This window comes from Pyrgilauda ruficollis, unplaced genomic scaffold (genome assembly GCF_017590135.1).
Source record: "Pyrgilauda ruficollis isolate IOZ18807 unplaced genomic scaffold, ASM1759013v1 scaffold44, whole genome shotgun sequence".
NCBI lineage: Eukaryota > Metazoa > Chordata > Aves > Passeriformes > Passeridae > Pyrgilauda > Pyrgilauda ruficollis.
This window is the reverse complement of record NW_024525934.1, coordinates 1,853,107-1,877,686: the sequence shown is the minus strand read 5'-3', so window position 1 is coordinate 1,877,686 and position 24,580 is coordinate 1,853,107. Positions and strand designations below refer to the sequence as shown.

At 39.9% G+C, this 24,580-nt stretch overlaps 1 protein-coding gene across 1 annotated transcript in view; it reads right to left on the bottom strand.

Moving 5' to 3' along the window:
- Positions 1-20,642, bottom strand: part of HS6ST3 (heparan sulfate 6-O-sulfotransferase 3) — a 268,763-nt gene extending 248,121 nt beyond the window's left edge. The window contains exon 1 of the mRNA XM_041478315.1: positions 19,951-20,642. Within this exon, the coding sequence (XP_041334249.1) occupies positions 19,951-20,483 (533 nt within the window). The 5' untranslated portion in view covers positions 20,484-20,642. The remainder of the gene's footprint in view (positions 1-19,950) is intronic.
- Positions 20,643-24,580: the final 3,938 nt, after the last annotated feature.

Genomic DNA, 24,580 nt, shown 5'->3' with positions numbered 1-24,580 from the left:
AACATCTTAAACGACAGATAACACTGCCTCAAAAACTGTAAGTATCAAAATAGCTGGTTATTTTAGATCTTACTTGAAAGGATAAAGTTCTGAAGGAGTTATCAAATAATCTGAAGTCTGTGGTTCTGTGATATCTCTGAACTTGTTAGCTGAGTTTTTAAGAAGGGAGGATAAACAGGTATTTTCTTAAAAGTAAGCAAGTCATTTTGATTAACTGGCAAATTATTTCTGGAACACTCAATGAGGATTTCTACTAGAAAGTGAGTATACCTCATATTGTATTAAGGAAACCCCCCCATTTCTTTATTTGAGAGAAGTTTTCTTTCACTGGTATCACTTGAGGAGATCTCAGGGTGGCCTCTGAATCTTCGTAGCACAAACTGTAAGTTTAGTTAGTGGGACTGGTTCCAGATCAAGCATTTGAGTCAAGCAGTCTGAAGTACTGAGATCAGTGGAAACTGAGATCAGCTCAGTGAGTGACCTCCCCATTTACTACTATTTCTCAATAGCAGAACAGCAATATTGGAAGCTATAGATAAGCATTCATCCCATCTTCTGAAATAAGGATGCTGTTGACAGCATGACTTTAAATCTTATGCAACTATGGATATTAGCATTCTCTGCTACTATAAGAAGTATCTAAAATAAAAACAAACAAACCAATAAAGCATTCTCTTTCAAGGAAAACATTTTTTCCCCTTCCCTTTCATCCAACAGCCAGAAGATGCAAATGCAGGATATATTATTTGACAGGACTGCCCAACATATGTGACTGAATTGCCAAAGCATGCACCAGGGACACTTATCCAATTGTAAATAAAACTCTGTGTGCGCTGGGGGAACAGTTTGCCTACAGGCTAGGCAATAACAAAAAGACACATTTAGCATTTCCTAAATTAGAACAGATGAACTTCAGAGTTTCATTTACCCATGCCTATAAACATAAAAGGCTCTTAAATCCATATAAATCAGAATTTTTGTTTTTCTCAACTTGTCAGCACTGAAAAACTAGTCTCTGAACAGCAAAGCAAATGTGTTAAGATAGCTATTCTAAAATACGTTGGTAACTGCAGTCCTCTTTCCACCAAGATGATATGCCTAGGTGTGTCTTCAAAAATTAACATCAAATAACCTATAGTAAGGCTAATCTGCAAGAAAAGAATCATTCTCAAGCTTAAACAAAATGAAATCTCAAGTCCCACAATAAAGTGGGATTTAAACCTGCATGTAGGTTCTGCATAAGTAGAGTATGATGTAATTAAGTTTACACACACTAAGCTTATCAGTTAATTGCACATTTTATCAATTCCTCAAAAAATTTAAGACAAAAGCAGTTGTTGAAGAAGCATTAGACATTCATACCATCAGCTGCAGGTACAAAATTTCCTTCTATTAATGTCAAATAAAAAAGTTTTACAGTGTCATTATGCCATTATTATTTACATCCAAAGCAGTCATTAATGACGGTGGTACATACTGCAGTGGAGAAAAGGAAATACAGCAAGGGATTCCTCACCTGAGTTCCTAGGAAGCACAAGGAAGCCCTGTAGCATCACTGCAGCTCTGGAGCTGCTTTTCTGCCTGCCCCTCCTTTGCTGCCCTCCCCACAGGCACTTCAGCCTGAGAGGCACGCAGTACCGAACAGTATTTGAACAGTACTATTAAATCCTGTGTCTAGAGAGGGGACCAGAGAAGTACCTTGACCCTTTCCCCCCACTCTCTTCTCTACACCCAGTAGCCAGTCACTGTTAAATAAGAAAATAATAATCTACTCTGATTTTAATAGGCCTAAAATCACTCTTGACCTACTTTCAAGAGAAAAAAACTGAATGAGGTGTCATTAGCTTAAAATTTCTTCCTATGCACTTCCAAAATATTAAGGACATTCTTTTGTAACAAGTTCTTCTCCACAATACACTTCTTACTTCTTCTCTCTTAAATACATCCACACATATGTACAGGAACAACATAAGGGGTGCAAAGGAATAAGAGCTGACATAACAGGAATAAAATTCCACCTTGATTGCTCTGATCAGAGCTGCAAAGGAAAAAAAGAGGTCACTTAAGAGCTGTAAAGAATGTGAAGTCACTGTCATTGGGGGAATAGTGAGAATAAACAAACACTATTTTCCTGTGTGTAACTGACATAAATGGTCAAGTACAAGCCTCTGTGGCAAGCACGCAGGAAAACAGAAACATAACAAACTCATACTTAATATTATGCTAAAAAGATACAAATTCATGTTCATCCTTTACAGAACTGGATGTTTTCACTATTTCATGAGGTTACAGTTTACTGGACACCATAAAACCCCCTGCAATTCATAAAATGCCATATGGCAAAAACTAAGCCAGCAGTTTGCAGGAACAAGATGGTAAAGAAAGGAGATGTCTTCCCTAAACACTGAGCACTCAGCCATTAAAAACATAGTAAAGAAGCACACATGTGACAGATCGGGACAGATGGCAAGTAGGGAAGCTACAGGGCAGCTAAGACTGACAGTGTTCCTGACAACTTCAGAAAGCAGAACCACAGTCAAGCATCAAAAGGTGACTGAGTAAAGATATTTTCTCAGGGGCGCTGAGGAAAAAATCTCAGTATGGAAAATGCAGATTGTCTCAAGCTGGGGAATCACTACAAGGGAAGAATGAACAGGGTTTGAAAGAAGGACTAAGGAAAAGCCAGCACACTTGAATAACGTGAAGCAAGCAGTAATTTGTTTTTCAGCCTTGTAACTGACTCTCTTCAGCCTGAGGTTTTCCTGGGTTTATCTAGTCAGGTTTGCTGTATTTGTTTTATCAAAGTCTTTAGATTCACCGATTGTAAAGTTCAGTCCCTATGCTAGATATAAAAACGGAAATATGGATGCATATAGAAAGTAATTCCAACTAAATGTACTGTCTGATTCAGGGTCCTAAGTTGTATTTCTGAAGGAAAAAAAAAATCCATCATTTTTTTAAAAGACTTGTAGTTGAAGGTTTAAAATTACATTTTCAAGAGCCAGTGTGGTTTATCTTAAAAATGCCAAATGAAGGTAAAGGATTTCTTTGCTTTATACATATTTAAGAACTCACAGGTAGTATTTCTAAGCATTGCTACCATATGTACCTGTGCTAACAACTGTACTACTAAATAAAAAGCTGTCAGAATTTGCAGATTCAGAACTTCAGCTGAAAGGGATTTACCATAGCAGATGTATCTAAGCACATCTTTTTATGCACAAGTACTTTTCATTCCGACATCTCATCAAGCCAAAAATGCCTTTTCATTATGGAAAGGATTAAAAGGTGCATATACATGCAGCTCACAGAAACTTCACACGAAGTTTACTGTACTCCATGATGATTACTTTGATTCAATGGATTTATAACCCATCTATTGCAGTGCAAGTGTCTGCATGAGTCTGAGTGCTATATGGGCAATTAAGATCAAGAAACTTGAAGATGATGTGATAAACCAAGTACCTGTAAAGCATGAAAAAACTGGGGCATGAAGAAACTTCTTGTCTCCTTACCTCAAGACTCTATGTTTTATTCAGGCAAGTTACAAGGAATTCACTTCTATTATTTATAAACTGTTTCTCTATCAATGATTCTCAAAATGATCACTCTATTACAAAGAGTCCCTTAATGTACTAGTTTTGGACAGGCAACTGCTAAGAGTCCAAGAATTTGAGTTGTTTCCAAAACCAGGAAAAATATACTAGGTTCACCTATTGTGAGTTTTAAAAGCTGGGAAGAGCAGTTCCAACAGTCTCCATGACACTTCTCTGCAAACTACAGCTTATCCTTCAGTTTCTCCTCTCCACTCATGGCCAGTTCTGAAAGGCCCCAGTCTCTCACAAATATCCACAGCCTTATTGACATTTGCTCTGATTCCACCACTGCAGTCTACCTAAGGTTACAGCACAGTGCATCCCATGTCGTTTTTTTTTCCCCACCAGTCCGCCCTCACACAAGCCTAAAAAAAGGATGCGTCATGTATGCCTTCCAAATATTTTAATTCCCATGTCAAATTCAGAATTCCTGTCTTGAGGTTTCCCATATTTCTAACCATGCCATTATCGTCTACTTTTTCTCCCAGCGTTTCCTAACCTAGGTGTGTCTGATGATCAACTGCTTCAACTGAATTTGTCACCTTTTTCTGTATCTTCCAAGTCACGATAAACAAGTAAGCCAATAAACAAATCAACCATTTGTCACCCAGGGTTCCATTTCCAAAGACTGAATTTCACTTAAGATTTTGGACATCAAGTCTAACATCCTAGTTTCTGTATACAATACAAGCACTTAAAGCCTCATTGCCAGCAATAGCAAAAAACAAAAAAACAAAAAAAAAACCAAAAAACAAACAAACAAAAAACAAAAAAAAAAAAAAAAAAAAAAAAAAAAAAAAAAAAAAAAAAAAAAAAAAAAAACAAAAAAAACCAAAAAAAAAAACAAAAAAAAAAAAAAAAAAAAAAACACAAACCACCAAAACAAAACAAACCAATCAAAAAAAATAAAGAAAGAGTTAAAGTGAGAGCAGCAGGACAAACAACACTCAACACTCAGCTCAGAGATAAAACTTTTTTTTATACTATCAGCCCAAGTTCCACACCAAAAAGCCCCAGATGAGACACTTGGCTTACTACCATTGCTGCACAAGCAGAGATAAAACTAGTTCATTTACAGCATGAATTTCTGCACAACTTTCAGTTACATCTTTGCCACACTGTCTTAAAGCATAAACAGTGACCGAGAGCATTTTATTGTTGGAGAAGTGCATAGGCCATTAATCAGTTCTGAATAAAATCGGAAAAAAAAGGCTGAGCCTGCTCTAAGAGCTTTTCAGTAACAAGACACTGTTGCTGAACTTCTCATTTAAGAGATTATTTTTCTCACAATGGCATTCCAGATCTAGAAAACTAATCTTAAGTGCTGCAAGAAAAGTGTATTATAAGATCTAAAAATAAATTTTTAATTCTTCATTTGGAATCTTTTCTTAAGATTGTGACCAGAAAAAGGTTTGAGAGCACAAAAAACCACACAAATATGGTTACCATTTTCATCTGAAGCATACTACAACCACTCAACTTCCCTTGCAGACATGTTTTTAACCCCTTTCTAGATCCTACAACATTATTCAGGCATGATTTTCTATTACAAAAGCCACGTGGACTTCCCACTGTGCTGTACTAGGCAACTATCTGCTAATTCTACTTCCTGTAATAATTTCTCCTAGTTTTCCCATTGCAGATGATAAGCTTATTGTTAAGTAGTAGGAGTCTTTAAAAATTACTTTCAAGTGTTGAAATGCCAAGTTTTAAGCAGAGGGACACAACTATATTTACTAGTTTGGTAGATTAATTCCTGAGCTCTTTTCAATATCATCTAGTTCTGGAAACTGGCGCTTTTAAATACCATCTGGCTTATGTCTCTTTTTTTTTTCATCCCTCCTTTTTCTTTTTAAGCTTGTTCCATAATTGCTTCTACCAACACTTCAGTTTGAAGAGAGATCCTCTGATACATCCTCCATAATGAAAGATTCCAGTTCAGAACTTCTTCAAGTTCAAAAATGAACTTGGATACAAGAGGTAACAGCTGCTTTTTTGATAGAGCTTTATTTCTAGAGGATAGAAGGAGAGATTATCTATTAGCCGTACGCATTCTCCAGTGGGCTTCTGGTTCACAGTGTGTTTCAAAAAGATTAATTTTATACCTCCTGCAAACTGTTCCTCAAACACCTTTTTTAGCTGAATGTATGCATTCTTACCTTACAGTGCCAGAAATTTATGAAGCTTTGTATTTTGCTCTTGCAGACAAAACTTAACTTTTAAAAATGGTGAAAACTGCTGTGTGTAACCACCTTTTACACTGCTGTTTAACTATGCCATGCCAGTTTATTTTTGGAGTTACTATCTTTGATAGGTGCATGCATTTCCTCCAACACTCCCACATGGCATCTTCAAGTAGTTTCCATGCCACTTACAAGTATTTTACTTTTATAAATTTTCTTTAATATGGTTTTTAATTTTAAATCATTTGCTTTAGAAAAACAAAACCCACAAAGCAGGGGATTTTCAGAGAAGGAGGGAGATGATCCTGCAAGAGATGTAAATACATTTTACAGAATGACAGTAACACTTCAAACCAGATCCTGCACACAATGGTCAGAAGCACATACAAAACTGGTTCTCCCTCTTCTGGTTCACAGACTAACTGCTCCACGGAACACTCACTATGTCCAGCAATTTAGTCCCCACATCAATCATTGCCTCAGCCACTGCTGCTGCCACGCAGGCACCAGGCTGACCAGGGAGCAATACAACCAGGAGGTTAGAAGAGAATGAAAGGACTCCAAAGAGAAAGAAGGGGAAGAGAACAACCACACAATAAAGTCAGCTTGTGTGCATTTACACACCACATTGCTCATGGGGCTCCAGGACTTCAAGCAACATACGTGATTTTTCATGAGCTGCTATTTCCCTTAATTTCAAACCCGTGATTATAGAGAAAAGAAATAAGAATTCAGATACTAGATGTGAATTCAAGAAGTAGGAAGCAAACAAATCTGTATTAAAAGATAATGAGAAAGCATGTGCTAACTGCTTGAAATTAGCTCTCAAAATTTTGAAGCTAAAATTTGACTACTGAGATTGAACAAGTCACTGAAGAGCAAATACACCTGCTGAAAATTAGCTTGATACAGCAGTGTGCTTGCCTGTGTCTTGTTGCAAACAGATGTTCTATTTGGTTTTCCTTGCATATTGCTTCCCTCATTAAATCCTTTTTTCCTCTATTTAACCCAGGAGTATCTAAGTTCTCCTCTTTACTTCATACATTTCCAGTCCCATCAAACCATCACCTTTTCTCCCCAGGTTACAGGAGCCTCCTGTAACACCTCCCTCCTTTGCCTCTGTGGCAGGGGGACAAAGCCAGGGCCCATCTGTCTTCCTTCACCTGCTGGGAAGGACTCCCCTTGATGCCTCAGATTTTAGCTTTTATGGTTTTCAGATTCTGTGCTGCTTTAGTGTGTAATTCTGAGCTTCATATTAGGGGATAGTAAGCTCTCTCCATGGAGTAGGTAGACAAAACAATTTTTTCTCTAGCTGGGGACCAAGGACAAATGATCCAAATTTCAGGCCCAAGAGCATAAACAACGGTGGACTGAAGAGAGAAAAACAAGAAGGATGTGACTTCATGGGCTAAATCTGTAATTGGACAATTAATTCCATTGTGCTAATGGACCAGAACTTATACAAGTGTGAGACCCCATGACCAGTCGTCCATTTGGTGACCATTCTGGGTTCATCTTGGGTGTAGCCCTGGCTGGGCTCTTCTGCTGCCCAAGGTGGATCCATTGAGGCCTCCTAATAAATACCTACTTTATTCTTCAGCTCTGTCTAGTCTCTGTTCCAGGTCAGCCTTCACTCCTTCAGTAAGAGAGCTTACTATCCCCTAAAATGAAACTCAGAATTACACACTAAAGCAGTACAGAATCTGAAAAATATAAAAGCTAAAACCTGAGGCATCACCCTGCTCCTGCCTCAGGATGGAACTGGTGTCTCGCACTGCAGAGCTGGTTTCAGTACTGCCATCAGACAATTAATGGTAAAACACAGTATTGTTCTGCCGTCACTGTCCACGCTAAGCTTAAATACCTTCTTCTCTAAGTCACTGCAAAAGTAAAAGACTGAGGCATGTGCTGTTGAGACAATTTGCAATTATTTAATGCTTTATCCCAGGACAAACTGAACACAAATAAAAAGGAAATAATTATAAAAGCCCTCTGAGCAGCAGCTTAAGGGAAAAGACAGAAACACAGAGTTACACAAAAATGCATTTTTTCAATCCCCTGGCTTTTGAGGTAGGAGGAAAAGACAGTTACTTTTTCTTATCTGTTTCTGTGTACTGCAACGTAAAAGAGACAACAATAAAAGAAAGAATTTAGGATAGATTAAACTGGCCAGTTCTGGTAGCTCTTGCAAAGCCAAACAGCTAAAAGCTCCTTTGAACTTCAACAAGGCAGACAAGCTCAAGAGCTGATTCAAGCCTGCAGCTTGCTGGACACGCTGAACAGAGAGGAGCACTACTCCAACCAGCTCATTCTGTATGCACAGCAAGCAGGTACAATGCAAAGGGGATGTGAGTCACACAAGAAAAACATAAAAAACAAAGGCAAAAGAGCTGGCAAGATAGAAAGGACGGCAAAGGGGAAGAGTGGGCAACATCAGGCTACCAAGAAGGTAAATCGGAAGTGTAGAACGTGACTTAAATAATACAAGAAGTGGTAGGTATCTTTACAGAAAAAAAAATATAAAAATAAACAAGTGATTGTGAAAAAGAAATCTTGCATATTCTCCATGTCCTTTTAAGCTCTTCTGCTATACACATATACAGTAAAATGGGAAAATCCTTTAGGTATATAGTATAAATTTACCTCCTAAAAGGATACACAGCTTGCAATTTGCCTTAAAATATCAATGCAATTCCAACAGCTCTCTTGCTAATGAAGACTTCCCAATTCACCTTTTTTTGTATTTTGTTTGGGTTTATGCTTATTACTTCCATTGAAACTACCTGATAATGTTCTGGAAAAGTTCTGTACAAGTAGCAGAGCACAAAACAAGAATGATAAACTTCTAGCATCCCCACTGCTCTCCTAATCAAAGCCACAGTTCTGTGTGGCCGCACTTAAGCTTCCCAGTCAACCTGTAAGTCAGATGCAGTCCATCAGTTTTCCTATTACTCTACTGCAAGGCCCAGCAGCCATTTAGATGGCTGGTACTGACCCATATCACAGTGGGATTCTTTATCCCATTGTCAGGTATCTAGCAATTTAATCAAAATGAGAAGAGGTATAGCCTGATAAAAAATAATCTGCACAAGTCAGAGGCAGTGCTGCAAAACTCAACGTACATTTACATGGTCCTGGAGAGCAAAACAAAGACTTTGCTGAAGAAGGAAATGTGTTAAAGGGCCTGAGCTGTTTAGGAAAAGTAATTTCAGTTACTCCTTTTATTTAGGCAGCTAAATTCTCTGTTTGGAGGAAATAATTTCAATGGGTGTTTTCAGGCTTTAAAAGCCTGACAAAAAGGCATGACCACTTTAACACAGTTGAGCTGAAGCTTGTGACACAAGTCTGTCTTGAAAACAGGGACTTTAAACCTTTACTTCATGTAAGTAAAGTGTTAAGCAGAAAAAAATAAAGATGCAGACACAAACTAATTATTTGAGATCACGTCTTCTGAATCCTTTCTGCTTGGCACTTTAAAGCCTTTATAATCCACTTTAAATAAATGTAAAGTTCTTTGCCTATATATTTACTGCTTTTTTTTTTTTTTTTTTTTTTTTTTTCTGAATTCTGTATTTGCCTACAGAAGCTTTGAAACTTCCACAACAAAATCTTACATATGTTGAAAGTTCAATCCAATAATTCAGGGAAAAAAGGCAAAACAGTTATGTTCTTTCATTACAAACTCTGGGAAGTTATCTCATGTTAATACATGAGAAAGTTTTACACTACCATTTAACTGTGAACAGTTTAATAACATTAGCACTATAGATGGAAGTTAGAGCTCTGAAGAGCACCATCTGCAATATGAATATGGAAACTATAAAAATGTTAGCATTATGGATAAAAATAATTCAAATATAAATGGTTGACTCGGGTATGAACATACCCTGAAATAAAAAAAAAAAAAAATAATAAAAAGACAAATATGTGACTACCTCTTATTTACTGAACTGCTACTCAAGTACTAATTACCTACTAAAATCAATTTAAAAAGAAAAAATGTACCCTCTCAGGCACCAAAGAAACACACCATCCCATTGTTACAAGAAATGTACAAAAGAACATATTTTTTGCAATACATGCTTAATGCCAACTTTACACTGGATTTCGCGGATGCATCACAGCCCATGTAAAAAGTTATTGCTCTAATAAGTTGTTTCTTCCAACAAACTAACGTAATGTCCACAATGAAAAAAATAATTGCATGTATCCTTCATTTATTTAATAAACATAGCTTCTGAGCCTATTCCAGGAATTCTCAAATTGAGGAATAAGGAACAGTTAAAATACTTACTTCAATACCTTCTCATGTTGCAGCATCTTCTCCATTGTAATCTTTCTTCCCAATTTCCAAAAATAAAAACCAAACTGCACACTTAGCTTCAAGAAGGATTCAAAGAACTGCGGACTGGTGAGTCTCGTCTCCATCCCTGGAAAGGTGATTGAGCATCTTCCCTGGAGAAGTGGATGTTGTTTGCATTGACATCAGCAAGGATTTTGCCATGGTCTCCCACTGTGTTACTTGAGGCATGCTGGTGAGACAGGGGTACTATACAAAATCCAGATGGTGGCTGATGACTTGTGGTGTCACTCAAGAACTGTGATGCCAATGGTGCTTAAAACTCTCTATTAATGACCTGGATGGTAGGACAGAGTCTACCAGTCAGCAGGTTCAGGGGTAACCCCACACTGGAGAACTGTGTTGATGGGAAACTCATGAAGACCAACCATGGTTAGTGATTTACTGTAAGGGTGGTAGGACTGAGAAGCTGTGGACTATCTCTGAAAATGTTCATGGCCAGGTTGGACAGGGCTTTGAACAACCTACTCTAGTGGAAGGAGTCTCTGACCATGACAGGCAGATCGGAGCAAGATGATCTTTGATATCCCTTCCAACACAAACCATTTTATGATTCCATGATTCTAAGTAAAAGAAAAAACTTGCTCCTGTGGTGAAGCAACACGCAAGACAGGCTGGGCATGCAGTGGACACAGCTCTGAAGAAATAGATCTGGGGCTCCTGGTGGACACTGCTGATTAACAGCCACCAAAATGTACCCTAGGGAAGTGAAGCAGGCTAAACAAGGATCGAGCTCTGTTGGCAAGAGCAACTAAGCAGGCTGGGGCAAGTGACTTCCCCTCACTCCGCCTTTCAGCAGTGGTAATGCAGCACTTGGATTGATGTGCCTGATTTTGAGCTCACCAATAAAAGGCACACCTTGGTACAGTGGGAACTGTCAGCAGAGGGCCACCAAGATGGTGAAGGGACTGGGACACATGACACATGAAGAGTCACCAAGTGAGGCTTGTTCTGTCAGGGGACAAGGCAGCAACCAGGCAGACCTCATTACTCTGTTCAATTTTCATGTGGGAGTAAAGTCATAACTTGACTCTTTTTAGATGCACACAGCAGTAAGACAGGATGAAACCAACAAAATTTGGAAAATGGAACATGCTGAAGAGAAAAGCTCTTTTTCCCATGAGGGTGGCCAAACACTGCAAGAAGCTGCTTAGAGACCCTGTGGCACCACCATCCCTGGAGTTACTCAAAATTTCTGGGCATAGCCTAGAACAACCTGCTCTAGTTAGACTGATTTTAAGCAGGGGTTTGAGCTACATGACTGCCAGAGGTCCCTTCCTATGTAATTCTATAATAAATCCAAATGACTTGTAGTAGAAAGCAACATAAAATATTTCATTGAGTTACTCTTGTCATCTGAACCTTGTTAAGTCAGGAACAGAAGTGACCTAGCTTTAGCCTGACAGAGGTGTTTCTGGCATGAAAACAAAGGTTTTGCAGTTATAGAAGCTATTCATCACTTACATTGGGAACTTCTTGGAAAATAATGGTCCTATCACTAAAAATTAAAGTCTAATTAAAGGATGAAAACAACACCTAACAATTCTGCTGTTAGGGATTTACACTGCTGGCGCTAAGATGCTTAATTTACTATTTGGCTCTTTTATTACAACACTTAACTAAAAATAAAATATCTATGTTAAACAGGAGCTCAAACTACCTAGTACTTGGAGTTTTTCATTACCTCAGTATCTTTCTCTTCCAGCAAGTATAAAAGGAACATATGGAGAGCTTTAAACCCTAAACCATTTGTATTGGAAAAAAAATAACTTCAAATTGCATAATTTTGATCCTTCCTTGACCTTCCAACACTGCAGTTACTTCTGCTACAGGCTCTCTCCAGCTCTCTTCCAGACTTCACTCTCACTTGAGGCTCACAACTTATACCTACACTGCTTCTCCTCTTTCTTCTCTTCCTTGGAGGAGCTCCTCAAGCAAACACCATCAGTTGCTATTCCTCCTCACCTCTCTCTCTCAGACAGAGCCTGTGTGCAAAGATACGTGGAATAAAAGTAAAAAATTGCAAGCAGACACTTTCAAGTACGCAAATACACAAACACAGATACAAATGTATTTGCTACTTAAACAAAATCCAGCTTACAAAGCAAATGGAAATTTCTAAGTCAGCGGGTTCTTTACGTTGACACCATTAGAGAAATAAGAAAAATTTTTATTTTTTACTAGTGCTTTTTGAAGCACTTTATTTCACTGACCTCACTTTCAATTTAATTTATTTGCAGAAAGTAGCTGGTCTCAGAGATGTCAGCTCCTCCACACACATCCCCTGAAGGGACCATTTCCTTCCAGTATCAAAGAGCACCATGTGACAAGACTTCTCATCAACATCAAGTTACTTCACAGAACAGGAAATACTCTGAATCAATTATGAATATCATGGTTTGTTCCATCCTTTGGAAACTGAAGTTGCATCTGCTTATTGCTTTCCCCATCCCAACATTATTCTACATATGGCATTCAAAGTTCATCCACTACTATGCCAGTATGTTTGTTATTTCCATTGTGTTTTTCAGCACTCAGAGCCACAGTCCACCCTGCATGACCCTGTCACTTTCACAATTGACATATAACCGTATTAGTATATTAGTGCATATGACTGTACCACATTTACATCAAGCATTTTCTAACAGATTACCAGTAAATAAAGAAAAAAAATACGTGTCAAGACACTAAGCTTAAACACTGTTTTTTTCTAAGATGACTTTTAAGCTGTGAGCCACACTCCAAATCTTTTTAGAAGTACACATAAGACCACCTAAGTGTTAGCTTCACAGCAGAATCAAAATCCTAACAGGTCCTATCGTTACAAGGACCCATTTTATACCTTTTCAGTCAATACATATTGAGATCTCAAGCACTGATCATGTAACAGACCATAAGTACTTCAAGAGTTATTGATTTTGCTACTCTAGCAATTTCTCTGAAAGAAGATTCATGCCATTTCAAACAAAATCCCAAAATACTTCTGTTCAGTTTTCCCCTTAAAATAGTGGTTGTTTCAGGGCTGAATAACTGTATCTAGCAGTTGTCCAAATGAGACTCTTAATTCATGCAATTAGCCTCCTACACAGTGTTTAAAACCTTGCTCAGCAATAATAGAACTTTAAAGGACTTAAAGTTACCTTCTGAAGCAACTGGGAGCATAACGACATCATAGAAATTTGGGTTATAAATACTTCCAGAGAACAGGCAGCAAATTGAATGCAATACTTAAAATATTAAAGAATACAGGCTTCCCCTTGCTCTCATTGGATCTCATTCTGCACAAACAGCAGCAGAGGCCTTACATTATATATAAGCTCAATTCACTGCCATGGCTTCACCAAACTCTGGGAGGAGATGCTTTACTCTTGCTTGTTACAAGTTAAGACATTGAAAACTGTCAACACACCTCAAGGGAGAAATCATTCAATTCAACCAGATCTTTACACTTTCCATTCAGCTTCCCTGTGACCACCAGAGCTGAGCTGGTAGAGACTTTTTTCTTTTCCACAAAGAGTTCTCAAAAAAAAACCTCCACAAGCAAGCTTACAATTTTATTCCTGTTTTTGCCACTGGCTGGGTCTACAGATCTGATGTCTATCCGTGTAATGGCGTTCCACAGCAACTTTTCCCATTCACAAAGTAACCTTTCCCATACTGCCTCAAACCAGTACATATCCCAATGCTCTGTAAGAATTTAAGCAATACCATACTCAAGAGGATTCTAAATTAGGCAGCTGATTAATAGAAATGTAAAAAGCACCATAACATGAGAAAGCTAAAACAGCTGCTATGTCCTATAACACTGTACAGCCCTAGGGGATGCTCCTGACACTTTCACTCTTTCCTTCTCCCACAGGACTTCTCTGCCTGGCTTCTGCACAAAAAAGAGAATAGCTCCTGTGTTGTAAAGAAAACCTTGTTAGACAGCCAATTTTCCAGGAAGAAATATCAGAAAAAGGCCAGTTTGCTTGGATGAATCACTACATTCTCTTCCAGACAACTAAAACTGCAGTTCAGGTGATCATTTTCATAGCATGCATCTTCTGGCTCAAAACTTATTCTGTTCTAGTTATCCATAAATTACAATGACAGATGAATAAGAACTATCTGTTCCCATTTGAAATAGTGATGACCACTCTTTTATCATTCCTGGCAATTAACAGTAAACATGAGTTCTAGTCATTTTTTGTAGGCAACCTGCTGAGATTTATAGCAGTATCTTCAAAAGTCTGAAGATGAGACTTGGGTGAAAGATTTTTCAGGGTTGTGACAACCTTGATGCAGAAAAGTTCTGGTACATCAATCATTTGTCTGCTACTCTGACAGGAGAAAACTCACAGTTGACACATACATTGCAAAAGTAGTTAAGGATAGTTGCTAGTTATTGCCACAAGTTCTAGACAAGTTGTCTGTAAACAAATAGAAGAAAAATACAGCATTACTATCTCAATCAATTTGGATCAAAACAGCCTAATTTCCCTCTAAAATACAGCAATTGACTTAAAACAGGAATATTAGAAAGGAAATACTTTTCAAAAAAAAAAAAAAAAAAAAAAAGGGACAACTTTAATCAACATCTCCAATTACTCCCATAAGCCAAAAATTCCAGAGTTTAAAAAAGAAAATAGGATGTGGCAAGGACAGAACTCCCTGGAAAGCAATTTTGGGAGTTATCAAACAAAAGATTTATTACAAAGGGATTTCATTCTATTCAATGTTTGCATGAGCAACATGGATGCTGAAAATAAAGCCATTTTTACTAAATGTGCCAATGATGAAAAGCTAGGAAGAACAAAAAACTTAAATCAATTTTGCAAATGAAAGAAATTGACAGAAGGGGAATGAAATTCACTGGGGATGAGCACAAAACTCCTACAAAAAGACAATGGAAAATATAAGTAATAGTCTTTAATAAAATGAATAATGTCTAAATTCCAAGCCAACACTCAATATCAGGCAACTGCAAAATGGTAAATATCAGTGAAGTGTACAGTCACAAGCACAACTTTCAGAATAAGCCAAGTAATCTTTTCTGGTCCATTTTGTACTACACTTAAGAGACAAAATACTGTACTCCCACTGAAACACCACTTTTCAAGAAAACAACTGGCACAAACCCAAAGAGTAAGCCATTCTTTGTGTTCCTGCAATAAAGACAGAGTGAATTGGATTTGGTTACTATTTAAGCAGGGAAGCTTGAAAGAGGGTTTCCTAAGAACCAAAGTACCCAGAAGGCTACTGCAGAGAAAACGAGATCGATTTGTTCTCAGGTTCTCAAAAGACAGGAGATGCAATGGGCTTAAAATTGAAGTTAACAAGATTCACACTAGGCACTTGGGGAAGACAACACCACTTTTCAATTTTAAGGACAATGAAACCCTTGAGCAGATTACACTGGAGACAGGTAAGGAAGTAAAAAACCTGCAGTCAGTCGCAGGACTATAGGAAATTGTTTCGTCTTTGTCGTTCCTTACATTTATTTTAAAAACTATTAAGAATTTACTGGCTCACTTCAGTAGAAGATACTAAGGTACAAGAGAGAATTTGTGCTTTTTTTCAGTTTAAATATTTGTGACTTTTTATTCTCTTCTCTCCACTATCTTCAGCACAGTCCTATTTTTCAATTAACACTCTTACATTTTTGTGATGATCAGTTACCACGGCTGCAAAGACCAGAGTCTGTCTTATGTTCTATTATAGCTAGAGCTTAAAAAACACACCATAGTTAAACAAAGGAATGCAAAAGAAGGAAGAGGAATTCCACTAGTATTTTCTATTCAACTTTCCCCATTTCAGGACTCATGAGTTTATTGATGATTTACACTTCCATAGAAAAATGTAGCATATGGCAAGTTAAAAAGGACAAGGAAATAGACAGTATAATGGAAGTGAGTAAATGAAAATCAATAGTTTTGAAGACTAAACTGCATTAACAATAAAGCTGATGGGGTTTACACAACTTGAGTGATTTCACTGTTTCATATTAAAAAATTAGACAAAACTTTCAAGTGTTCTTTCAAGTGTGTAGTTTCATAGATTGCCTTCCTAGTTTAATGAGACTTCAAATAAACAATAATGAATAATTATTCATTATACTGCAGGCATCATCAGCAAGGGATAAAAAAGTGCCTTGATCAGGACTTATCAGGTTCTCTCAACCCCTCCTCCATAGAGCAGAGAGGCAAAGCAAGCCCTACCTCACGCCCCAAGGATTACCTGGCAACCTAACAGAGGCAGACAATCAGTTTGGACAATGTCTCTGCAATATTTGATGTGCAACTCTCCTTTTCTAGTTTTTGACACCAAGTCCCAACTCACAATTCTAGTCCTTCCCTAGTTATCAGTGGATGGAAGAACTGACCCTCCAGAAGACAATTCAGCAGGTCTCAGACATGTCTGAGACCATTAGAAGGGCTGCCTGTGTTATTCTATTCCTCCACACTGTCTGCAGAGGCAGCCTAATGCCACTCAGACTTGACACCAACTCTTCCCTGGCATACCAGGTTAGACACCTCACACCATTTCTCTTCCCATTCTTTCCTCAAGCAGTGTTGGCTAAGATTCCACAGTCTCAGCTTCTTGGCACCGCTGAAGGAAAGCCAAGTTCTGGGGGTGGAGCTGAACACAAGCATCACCAACTTCAATGGCTTCCTCAGAGGGCAATGCAAACCCATAAAAGACTGTTTCTTTAAAAAGAAAATTTTAAATTTAAAAAAAAAATTGAAGGCACTATCCAGATAGCAGCTTTTGTAAAGGTGAAAGCTACACATTAGTATGAAAAACTAATAGCCTGGCTCTGTAGACACTTAAACGGGTATTTTAGCAGAAAATCTCACATCCCGAAAATTAAGACATATGCAAATGTTTGAAGAAATAAGGTCTACAGTTTTTGTCTTGGTTTGCTTGTTTTTTAAAGTAATGTCATTCAAAAGAATTGCTTTGTTTTCTAACAAAAGAGATAGTTCTACAACTTCACAGTAGCATCCAATACATTAAGAACAAACAACTTTTCATACTGAAGCTGGGACAAGGCACACCGTAAGTCCCATACAGGTAAAAGTCCATGCTGACACTTGGGCTTAAAGAAGTTCAGATTTCTGGAGCACAGCATCAGTTTTTGCCCCATGTTCCGTCTTGGGTCCTGAGACTTCAAAACTCCAACATCAGGAAGAGGAAAAAACAAGACAAATTCTCTAAGAAACAAATTTTCACTATCATACACTAAAAATCCTTTATTCCCTCCATTGCAGAAGAAGACAGACTGCATACACAGGGATCGGAAAGAACACATTCTATTGACACCTGCTAAAGGAGAAACAAACAAAAAATCTGAAATACACAAAACATCTTCACTGCATCAAATGTATGGCACAGGCGATCAAACACCTTGGGAGCAAATCTGTAAAAGTTTGTTCTGCCAGCCACAAAGAAAATCCATTGTCAGATATTTAACCAATTTAGCCTAATTTTCTGACACCATAGCTGGAAGGCAGAAGAGAAAAGGTGAGTTATTCAAGGAAGTCTAGTGCTTCAAATACATGCAGGAGCTTTAAAGGAAGACTTGAAAATATTCAGCATGCTTCACGTTAGACTTGTATGCTAGTTTCTTGCCTATTTTAGGTATTCAGTCTCCTCAATTCTCCATTCAGACATTAAAAAAATACTTAAATTCATGCCTCTAACAGTACAGCAAAGTAGTTTGGGCTTGATTCCAATTTCACCAGGAGCAAAGACATTCACAGCAGAGATAATCCATACTTCAGGGTTATTTGATTCCTTTTAGAGTTCCTTGAGAAGCAGAAGCCAAGCTACATGGTTATAATGACAAAACAAAGGGAAAAATGTAAAGGTGTCTCCCAACGCAGGTTATAATACAAGAATAAACAAGTATTAAAATGATGCAATAAATTATTCACAGTATTTTCTTAATTTATGTAAAGACAAATCAAGAAGTGCAATCTCACACTAGCCAAATAATCAATCCACTAATTTAAAAAAAAATCAGTAATCAAAAAAAATTCAGAAAACAGCGTTCACCTCTAATAGCAAAGTATCACTACATGTCTTTTTTTGGTCAAAGTAATTACTAACTACGCACTAAATAACCAGTATGACTGGCTGTGTAGTTCAACTTGAAGTTTTAAATTTACCTAATACAAGAATGGTTTCCTGTAATAGTACTGAAGCCACTACTCCAATTTTATTGCCCATTTGTAATCTTTGTAATTGAATTTAGCACTCAGTTGTTTACCTACTAATATTCTTCATGAGAGAGAAAAAGTGGATTTCACTGGCAGACTATGTATTTTCAGACATTTTTACAAGTATTACTCTTCCTCCTCCTCTCTTTTTTACATTGCAAGTTTCTTGAATATTCCTTAAAGCTCTACATCTACCACCAAGTTATTTTGCTCTCGAAGGCATTCACAGTATTTCTCTTCCATCAGCAAATACATACACTTCATACTCAGCTAACTTTTTTTCATAAAATTGTATGAATTACCTTAACAGTATTCTGCAAGTACAGCCCAAGTCCACAGCCATCCACAATAAATTCAATTATCCTGACTGGAGTCTTTCCACATGCAACTAGCTTTGCTGTATGGGAGGGCCTTTGATTTTCACATCAAATAACCTTCAAATTATTCAACAACAACAATAATCAACTCTATTGTCTTGATGAATAAACCCTGTGAAAATGTGCCCATGAATGTCAGGGACTATACATGTTAAGTGAACAGATACAAACCACAATGTGGAAGTAATTCTACTGAAAATTTAAAGTTTGTGGATTCATAAAATCAAGATGGATACTAAAATGAAAGAACATAAGGTAGCTGCCAAACTATGTAACTTTTTATAAATATATTATTCCTGTATTTCCCTTAATATTTTACAGAGTTGAAGTTAACAATTATTAAAGTGCAGAGGTTTAAGCGTGAATTCAGCTCACAACTCCTTAATACACATGCCCAAAATCAATCAAATAGAGACAGATTCTAATGCTAGCCTGAATAATCTGACTGAACGGTGAATAAATCAGAACAAAGACCAAAACTTACTGAATCACCAAGAGGTATCTCTTATCAAGAGAGAGATCACCCCTCTGACAATTATTCCGTGTTTAGAACAGGCAAGACCTTGCAAAGACTCAACAAAACCACACTATAACATGCAGAGAGGCAGCATGCACACAGAATTCCCTTTTCCACTGTCATCAGGTCACCAAAGGGGCATTCATAGTGCGATTTCTGCCAGCACAGAGCCTGCCACGCATGGTCTCCCGACTTTGAGCTGGCACGGAGAGCGAGCGGTCAGCACGGCACGGGAAGCACAGAACCTGCCCATCTGCCAACGCCGAACGCGGCTGAGAGAGAGTTTAAGGGCTTCTGGATACTTCCAACTCCGTTAGTTAACAACATTCAGCACCTGCAACGATCCATCACATTCTGCAGAGGCACTCTGCTTGCTGCAGAAGAGCGTAGTGATTTGTTAAAGACAAGTTTCGAAAGGACAAGCAGGCAGGAGAAACTTGCGGGAGCACGAGCGGAGTTTCTCTCGCGCTAACCCGTAGACAAGGCAGCTGCGTGCGCGCTGCGCGGAACCAGCAGGGATGTCAGGCAAAGCCACAGCATCGCCGGTGACACACCGGCAAGGCAAGAGCCCACAGCAGACCCTCCCCCGGAACACCAGCCTTGCCCCGCCGTTTGTTTCCCATTGCCGACGGCAGCGGACAATTCTCGCCCTGCTGCCAGGGCGCTGGGAAAGGCGGGATCTGATTTGGAGCATCAGGAAAGCAGGCACTGACCTGAGGGTGCGGTTGCCGGCGCAGCCGCGGCGCTCCATGGCGGCGGGCACGCAGCTGGTGAGCTCGGTCCAGTCGGCGTGCAGCCCGCAGCTCCAGCCGGTGGAGAAGCGGGAGAAGAGCCAGGTGTCCTTGTCGCCGCCCGGGCGGTGGCAGGCGCACTTCTTCTGCCCGGCCCGGCAGTAGCAGGGCTGCTCCAGGTGGATGTTGCGCACCAGGTGCCGCCCGAAGGTGGTGCCGCCCGTCTTCTGGATGTGCAGGAACACGATCACGTCGCGGCCCCGCATGTCGAACCGCACCCGCCGGCACAGCTCCCCCCGGGCGAACGGGAACTTGGCCGCCAGCCGCGGCATCGCCGCCACCTCCTCCTCCTCCTCCCGTTCCTCCGGGCCCCCTCCGCGGCGGGCGGCGGAGGCCGGCGGGCGGCGGGGGCAGGCGGCGCCGGGGCAGGCGGGCGACACGTACTGGTAGACGATGAGCAGGAAGAGCAGCGCCAGCAGCGGCGGCAGCAGCCACCTGTTGAAGCGCTCGTCCATGGCGGTGCGCGGGGGCAGCGCGGCGCGGGATCAGGCGCTGCCGGCCGCTGCCGGGGCGGCCGCCCCGCTCGGATCCCGCAGCCGAGGGGTGCCCGGCTCCCTCCCCGACGGCATGGTCCTGGCAGGCGGGCGACCGCGGCTCGCTCCGCTCAGCCCAGCGCGCCGCACCGCATCCCGCCCGAGGCGGCCATCCCGCTGCCCGCGGCTGGGGCCGGGCGCCGAGCGCCGTGCCCGGAACGCGCTGCCCGGCGGCGGCCGCACAGCTCCGCTCCCGATCCCGCTCCGCCGCAACTCCAGCCCAAACACAGCGCCCGGCTCCCGGCGGGGCGCGCCCCGCCCCCGCCCGCCGGCCAATCGCGGCCGGGCCGGCCGCCCAGCCAGCCAATGGGCGGGCCCAGCACGCCGGCCCTGCCACCAATGGGAGCGCGCGGCGGCCCGGCGGGGGCGGGGGGAGCCGCCCCGTGCTCCCCTCCAGGTACCGGACCGGGACCGGCCGCGTGCGGGGCGGGGGCGGGAGGCGGCAGCAGCCAATCAGAGGGTGGAGGCGGGGCGTCGGGCAGCCAATGGGACGGGCCGGGGGAGCAGCCAGGTGAGCGGGTCTCCGCTCAGAGTCCTCATTTCCCATCGCTTTCCCGTCGGGAGTGGGTGTCTGGCACTATTCGTGCTGTCACGCCCGTCATTATAACCGCAAGTGCTTCATACAAGGGGGTCGGACGGCGCCGAGCACCCCAGAGGTTAACTGACTAACTGTAGAGTAGCTGGTACGCGGCGCTGCTGGTTCCTGCGGTCTTCAAGCAGCAAGTCCCAAACCATGAGCCCCCTTTGCGAGCACTTTAACCTGCCCGAGGCAATAACATCGGCTCCCCAGCAGCGCAGCTGCTCCATTAAAATGTCAAAAGGTTACTTTTCAATCCCTCTCGTGTATTTACAACAATCCGCATCCTGAAACGGTGTTGTTTTCCCTACTGAAAATTATCCTTTTTTTTTTAATAGACATTCAAATCTTTAGCCCGCAGATCACACTCAGCTGAATTTTGCCAAAAAAACCCCGCACTGTTTTGCTTGAATTGTGCTCTCCATAACGTTAAGTCTGTTACAAACACTTCATATCCAAAACCAAGCCTCATATGGCTCATGGATTACAATATATTAATATGCAAAGCATTTTGTCTTAGAACTGATTGCACATCTTGCTTATTTAATTACAGAATACCTTTATTTACTGAGGGATTAGTTAGGTATCTGACAGTGCTAAAGCAACTTTTTTTGCTCAACTCTAAAGACAGGTTCACCTCTGCAGGGCTGATAACAGAAGAGCAGTGCCTTCCCATGGGACCACTTCACTTTAGAACTTATAAAAATAGACAAATGTATTTTAAACTGAAGATTTTTATATAGAAACCAAGAATACCTGGATTTTTTGGGGTAGAGTATCTGCTCCCATTAGAGCTTGCCGGAAATCATAAAAATTATCACAAAATGGTCTAAACAGAAGGAGCTCAAACTGTAAATGTTGAGAGGTGTCCCCAAGAACAACAGCCTACACCACCCATCTCCAAACACCCACCACACATGCATGCACACTCCCAGTGTCCCACAGTAGTGGTAACACACCAGTAAAAGTCTAACAGTTGCAAATTTTTGGGTCTTGCCAAAACATGAGAAGAGATTGTTCACTTTTACCTTCAGTGACATTTTTTTAAGGAAAATGTCATGGGTTACTTGGTGAAATTCACCCTTGTACAGTCATGCACCATGGTACTGGAAGTCCTTTCATCCTTTGGAAGAAGAATTCAGAGTCTGGTCAAATTAACCTATTTAGTCTTCTGCCTCTAATGACAAAAGATGTGCACTCACTGACTCTTAATCAAGTAGAAAACAGCATTTGCACCTTGAAAAATCACCATGTTCTTTGCCAGCATGAGCAGCAGAGCACCCAGCTTCTCTCTAGTGAGACCAGACTCGCTTCTCTGCTTTGGCCACCACTGTGCTCACCTGCTTTCTCACTCCCTGTGCCTCCAGAGTGTGGACTTAGTGAGTTCATCTTTTAACCTCTTTCTTTTACTAGGTGACACAAAGCCTGTCCTAGAGAAATTTAAATATTTATATGTGTACAGTACAGAAGCATTTGTTCCCATCTCAGCCTATTCACTACTTAATAAGAAATACGGCTAAATTAATTTGAAACAGAAGTGATGCTAAGGGATTTAGATTCAAGTATCTTTTCTGATGCTTTTAACATGATGCAGAAATATCATAATTTAAGATTTTCTCATTAAATACCAGACTGGTAACACTGTACCTTCATCTCCATGAAAAGGAGCTCAAAACTAAAGTTGCTAAACAGAGAAACCCTCAATTTCACTAGAATTTTAAATTCTTATTTATTTAAACTTACTCAAGACAGTTACTGATTCATGAAGACTGGTAAAAAAAATTAATGAAATAGATGTACAAGAGAAGTAAAAATATTTATAATGTTTATCTGAAATACTTGACTTTAAAAAGATTCTCCTTTTTCTGAAACTAGAAGAAGTTACTTGCAGTAAATGAATTAATGTGTTTATGCAGCTTTCAAAGGCAGGCTTTTACTTATGAATTTGAATGCTCTTAATGGTGGTCTGTGGACCACACTTTATGTAAAGTCACAAACCATGGCACAACCAACAACATAGAGTTTTCATTTGGTAGTATTTTATGTTCTCTTTATAGAGGCCCACGTTTCTGTGCAAGTTCCTGTGGGATTCAGTTCTAATAAAATCATTTAGCTTCTCTGCAAGTCCGTGGCTGTAACTCCTTAGTACCAATGAAGCAATGAAAAGGGTCATTTTGAAACAATAGTGTTCCCATTGATTTAATGGGATCATGACTGGGTTCAAAATGAAGCCCTAAAAGTTGCAAACACTGCTCAGTCACAACATTTTCCCTTTCAAACATAACTAATCTATAAATCTCCAATGAAACTTTAACTACAAGGAAAATCCAAAGTCAGTTAAAAGCTAATTTTGAGATAATCTTACAAAATCAATGTAGTTTCTGTGGATTTCATGATGAAACACTTACATGTAAGACTTAGGATTCTCTTTTTTTTTTTTTCATAATTCTCTAAGATCCTATGCTGACAGCATATATCTCAGGGTTCACCCTCCAAGCATTCTAATAAAATAATACTGGAATGACCTGTTCCTTGTGACAATTTTAGGCAGAATACCTTTACCTGTTAAAATTTACATGCCAAATCTACAGTAATTTCTACCAGATACAGGCTAATATGTAAAAGCGTTGCACAGAAAAGTATTTCAGAATTCCAACACAATATGTCCCTTGTCCTTGCCAATTCCCAGGTAAAACTCAACACATTTTCCAAGTTGCTAAAAATAAAAATTGGCATACTTACAGTATATTTTAAAGGATAATGCAGTACTTGCTAGTCTGAAGCAATGGGCAAGTGAAACAGTGTCAGTGCCAACATCAAGGTTTGTACAAAATGCATGAGTAAGCAAGTGATATTTTATGAAGCAAAGGTACAAAAACATGATTTCATTTAGCAATTACATGTCTGACAATGTTAACATCTAATAGATCTGTTAATATAAAATTAAAGTGACACCTACCTCATATTGGTTTCTTTCAATTATTTATCACAGCTTGACCTGTGCTGTTTCAATACTTGTAGCCAGTTGAGACTTCCAATAAACCAATTTTTCATCATGCAGCAAGTCCCAGGTGTTTCCCTTGTCATGAGGATAGAAATTGTTAAATTAATAAATGAACGCTAACTTCAGTAATTTGTCTAGGATTAATTTGTTTCAATGTTTAAAGTGTAAACCTCCCTTATTTTCATCAGATTAAATTCTAGTATGTGCACTTATCAAACCTTCATTTTAATGGCACACTGACTGCCTTATTCTTCCGTGTAAAAGAATTTATTCATCATACTGCCAGCAGTCCTTCTTCTTATAAAGTTGTAATTCAGCATAAGGCTTGTTACTTTACATTTCTCCTGTTTGCCATTCTTTTTCTGGGTATAATAATCTTATTATACCTATGACCACCTTTAATTTCCTTTACTCAGAATGCAGCCACTCCAGAAACAA